Raw genomic sequence first — 4,745 nt, 5'->3', positions numbered from 1 at the left:
ACGGTCTACACTGGACATCTGAGCCCCTCAGGTCTATAGGAAGACGTAACTACACTCGGGACACACTGTTTCCAGGCTCATAGGAAGACGGCCCACACTCTCAGAGACATCTGAGACCCCCAGAGAAGACGTGTGTCCTCACTCAGAGACATCTGATACCCCAGGTTCAGGACGTGTCCACACTCAGGAGACATCTGAGCCCCCCAGGTCTATAGGAAGACGTGTCCACACTCGGGAGACATCTGAGCCCCCCAGGTCTATAGGAAGACATGTGTCCACACTCGGGAGACATCTGAGCCCCCCCAGGTCTATAGGAAGACGTGTCCACACTCAGGAGACATCTGAGACCCCCCAGGTCTATAGGAAGACGTGTGTCCACACTCAGGAGACATCTGATACCCCCCAGGTCTATAGGAAGACGTGTGTCCACACTCAGGAGACATCTGAGACCCCCAGGTCTATAGGAAGACGTGTGTCCACACTCAGGAGACATCTGAGCCCCCCAGGTCTATAGGAAGACGTGTGTCCACACTCAGGAGACATCTGAGCCCCCCAGGTCTATAGGAAGACGTGTGTCCACACTCAGGAGACATCTGAGACCCCCCAGGTCTATAGGAAGACGTGTGTCCACACTCAGGAGACATCTGAGCCCCCCAGGTCTATAGGAAGACGTGTGTCCACACTCAGGAGACATCTGAGACCCCCAGGTCTATAGGAAGACATGTGTCCACACTCAGGAGACATCTGAGCCCCCCAGGTCTATAGGAAGACGTGTCCACACTCAGGAGACATCTGAGCCCCCCAGGTCTATAGGAAGACGTGTGTCCACACTCAGGAGACATCTGAGACCCCCCAGGTCTATAGGAAGACGTGTCCACACTCAGGAGACCAATATTCCATGTCCACCCACTGCAGATGTCCACTCCATGTCTTATATAGCCTTTTGTCACATTACACACATTGTTTGTTCTTGTAACTATTCTCCAATTAAATGATTTCAGGACTGGTGCTGTCTTGGTTTGACCAAGATCACTGATGAATGTATTAGCATCATATTGGGTGTCTCATCTCTGTGTGTGCTTTGTTGTTGTAGGGTCTCACAGCCAGATTGAGTTTGACTTCCTGGTGCGAGGTCAGTTCCTGCGGACATCGTTGTCAAATCACATGGAGGCTGAAGGCATCTCAACGGTGAGTAGGACCTCTGGTCTGGGGGGTAGTAGGACCTCTGGTCTGGGGGGTAGTAGGGTTTACTCGTAGCACCCTCTGGGCGGAAGCAGCGACCTCCTGGGCGGTAGCAGCGACCCTCTGGGCAGTAGCAGCGACCCTCTGGGCGGTACGGTTTACGAGTAGCCACCTCTGGACGATAGTAGGACCTCTGGGCGGTAGTAGGACCTCTGGACAGTAGGGTTTACGAGTAGCCCCCTCTGGACGGTAGTAGCCCCCTCTGGACGGTAGTAGCCCCCTCTGGACGGTAGTAGCCCCCTCTGGACGGTAGTAGCCCCCTCTGGACGGTAGTAGCCCCCTCTGGACGGTAGTAGCCCCCTCTGGACGGTAGTAGCCCCCACTGGACGGTAGTAGGACCTCTGGACAGTAGGGTTTACGAGTAGGACCTCTGGACGGTAGTAGGACCTCTGGACGGTAGTAGGACCTCTGGACGGTAGTAGGACCTCTGGACGGTAGTAGCCCCCTCTGGACGGTAGTAGCCCCCTCTGGACGGTAGTAGGACCTCTGGACGGTAGTAGCCCCCTCTGGACGGTAGTAGCCCCCTCTGGGCGGTAGGGTTTACGAGTAGGACCTCTGAATGGTAGGGTTTACGAGTAGCCCCCTCTGGACGGTAGTAGCCCCCTCTGGACGGTAGTAGCCCCCTCTGGACGGTAGTAGCCCCCTCTGGACGGTAGTTGCCCCCTCTGGACGGTAGTAGGAACTCTGGACGGTAGTAGCCCCCTCTCGACGGTAGTAGGACCCTCTGGGAGGTAGTAGCACCCTCTGGGAGGTAGTAGCACCCTCTGGGAGGTAGTAGCACCCTCTGGGAGGTAGTAGCACCCTCTGGGAGGTAGTAGCACCCTCTGGGAGGTAGTAGCACCCTCTGGGAGGTAGTAGCACCCTCTGGGCGGTAGTAGCACCCTCTGGGCGGTAGTAGCACCCTCTGGGCGGTAGTAGCACCCTCTGGGCGGTAGGGTTTACGAGTAGGACCTCTGAATGGTAGGGTTTACGAGTAGCCCCCTCTGGACGGTAGTAGCCCCCTCTGGACGGTAGTAGCCCCCTCTGGACGGTAGTAGCCCCCTCTGGACGGTAGTAGCCCCCTCTGGGCGGTAGTTGCCCCCTCTGGGCGGTAGTTGCCCCCTCTGGGCGGTAGTAGCACCCTCTGGGCGGTAGTAGCACCCTCTGGGCGGTAGTAGCACCCTCTGGGCGGTAGTAGCACCCTCTGGGCGGTAGTAGCACCCTCTGGGCGGTAGTCGCACCCTCTGGGCGGTAGTAGCACCCTCTGGGCGGAAGTAGGACCTGTGGACAGTAGGGTTTACGAGTAGGACCTCTGGGCGGTAGTAGCCCCCGCTGGACGGTGGTAGCCCCCGCTGGACGGTGGTAGCCCCCGCTGGACGGTAGTAGCCCCCTCTGGACGGTAGTAGCCCCCTCTGGACGGTAGTAGGACCTCTGGACGGTTGTAGCCCCCTCTGGACGGTAGTAGGACCTCTGGACGGTTGTAGGACCCCTGGACAGTAGGGTTTACGCGTAGCCTGCTTAGTATGCCAATATGACTTGTGTGTGTTTTGTGTGTGTGTGTTCCAGGAAGATGTGGTGGAGATCGAGTATGTGGAGAGGTTCACCGCTCCCCAACCAGAGGAGTGTATGATGCATGATGACTGGATCAGTTCAGTGGAGGCAGACTCTGAATGGTAAGAGACATGACGTGTAACCCAGACTCTGAATGGTCAGAGACATGACGTCTAACCCAGACTCTGAATGATAGAGACCCTAACCCAGACTGAATGGTCAGAGACATGACGTCAAACCCAGACACTGAATGGTCAGAGACATGACGTCTAACCCAGACTCTGAATGGTAAGAGACATGACGTCAAACCCAGACACTGAATGGTCAGAGACATGACGTCTCACCCAGACTCTGAATGGTAAGAGACATGACGTCTCACCCAGACTCTGAATGGTAAGAGACATGACGTCTAACCCAGACTCTGAATGGTAAGAGACATGACGTCTAACCCAGACTCTGAATGGTCAGAGACATGACGTCTCACCCAGACTCTGAATGGTAGGGACCCTAACCCAGACTCTGAATGGTAAGAGACATGACGTCTAATCCAGACTCTGAATGGTAGGGACCCTAACCCAGAGACCCTACCCCAGACTCTGAATGGCAGAGACCCTACCCCAGACTCTGAATGGCAGAGACCCTACCCCAGACTCTGAATGGCAGAGACCCTACCCCAGACTCTGAATGGCAGAGACCCTACCCCAGACTCTGAATGGCAGAGACCCTACCCCAGACTCTGAATGGCAGAGACCCTACCCCAGACTCTGAATGGCAGAGACCCTACCCCAGACTCTGAATGGCAGAGACCCTACCCCAGACTCTGAATGGCAGAGACCCTACCCCAGACTCTGAATGGCAGAGACCCTACCCCAGACTCTGAATGGCAGAGACCCTACCCCAGACTCTGAATGGCAGAGACCCTAACCCAGACTCTGAATGGCAGAGACCCTACCCCAGACTCTGAATGGCAGAGACCCTACCCCAGACTCTGAATGGCAGAGACCCTAACCCAGAGACCCTGTTAATGATGTCTGCTCCAGGATCCTGACGGGCTCCTATGATAAGACGGCCAGGATCTGGTCTCTGGAGGGCAAGGCTGTGATGACGGTGGCCGGACACACGGACGTGGTGAAGGACGTGGCCTGGGTCAGGAGAGGTGAGTGTCTGGGTCACTTGGAGCTGATTTGCTGGTGTTTTTACAGTTGTTGTTTTTAAAACTTGGGGGGCCAAATAAAATCACCCGCGGGCCAAATTCAGCCTGAGAGCCACCAGTTGGGGAACGTTGGTCTTGATCGTCTCATCCTGACACCCCTATGTTTGTCTAGATGGCCTGACCTCCCTGCTGCTCACGGCCTCTCTGGACCAAACCATTCTGCTGTGGGAGTGGAACTCTGAGAGGAACAAGCTGAAAGCTAGACACTGTTGCCGTGGACACGCTGGGAGTGTTGACACTATCGCCACGGATCCCACACGCACTAAGGTGACAGGGGGGTAGGAGGAGAAGATGGGGGGAGGGAGGGACATGGGGGGAGGATGAGATGGGAGGAGAAGACGGGGAGGAGGAGGAGGAGGAGACATGGTAGGAGAAGCCGGGGGGGAGGAGGAGGAGACATGGGAGGAGACGACGGGGGGATATGCAGCTGTCAACATCACTGCTCAGCAACTAATAGATGTATTTTTGTCTCCATTCCTCTCAGTTCTGCAGTGGTTCCTGGGACAAGATGCTGAAGATCTGGTCAGCAGGTACTATTGGACTCTGGGTTGTCTGGTACAGTCCTATTGGACTCTGGGTTGTCTTGGATGATATTGGAGTTAGATTGGTTCACAGCTCCATGTATATATAGTATCCATGTTAACTATGTATCTCTCTCCCTGCTGACTGTTCTGTTGTCCTGCCAGTGGCCACAGAGGAGGAGGAGGAGGTAGAGGAGCCTCCCAGCAGACCCAGAAAGAAACAGAAGACTGAACAGCTG

The 4,745-nt window shown here is 55.7% G+C and overlaps 1 protein-coding gene across 1 annotated transcript; it reads left to right on the top strand.

Moving 5' to 3' along the window:
• Nucleotides 1-744: 744 nt before the first annotated feature.
• On the top strand, nt 745-4,740 carry LOC135538033 (ribosome biogenesis protein wdr12-like; the record flags this gene model as incomplete). Its single annotated transcript, XM_064964032.1, has 6 exons — nt 745-1,188; nt 2,788-2,894; nt 3,813-3,928; nt 4,098-4,252; nt 4,470-4,515; nt 4,672-4,740. Coding segments are annotated over exons 1-6 (646 nt in total), but the record flags the coding sequence as incomplete, so codon positions are not given.
• Between the last annotated feature and the right edge of the window lie 5 nt (nt 4,741-4,745).

Source organism: Oncorhynchus masou, unplaced genomic scaffold, assembly GCF_036934945.1.
Source record: "Oncorhynchus masou masou isolate Uvic2021 unplaced genomic scaffold, UVic_Omas_1.1 unplaced_scaffold_8946, whole genome shotgun sequence".
NCBI lineage: Eukaryota > Metazoa > Chordata > Actinopteri > Salmoniformes > Salmonidae > Oncorhynchus > Oncorhynchus masou.
Note: the sequence above shows the minus strand (reverse complement) of the source record. Positions and strands in the feature narration are given on the sequence as shown.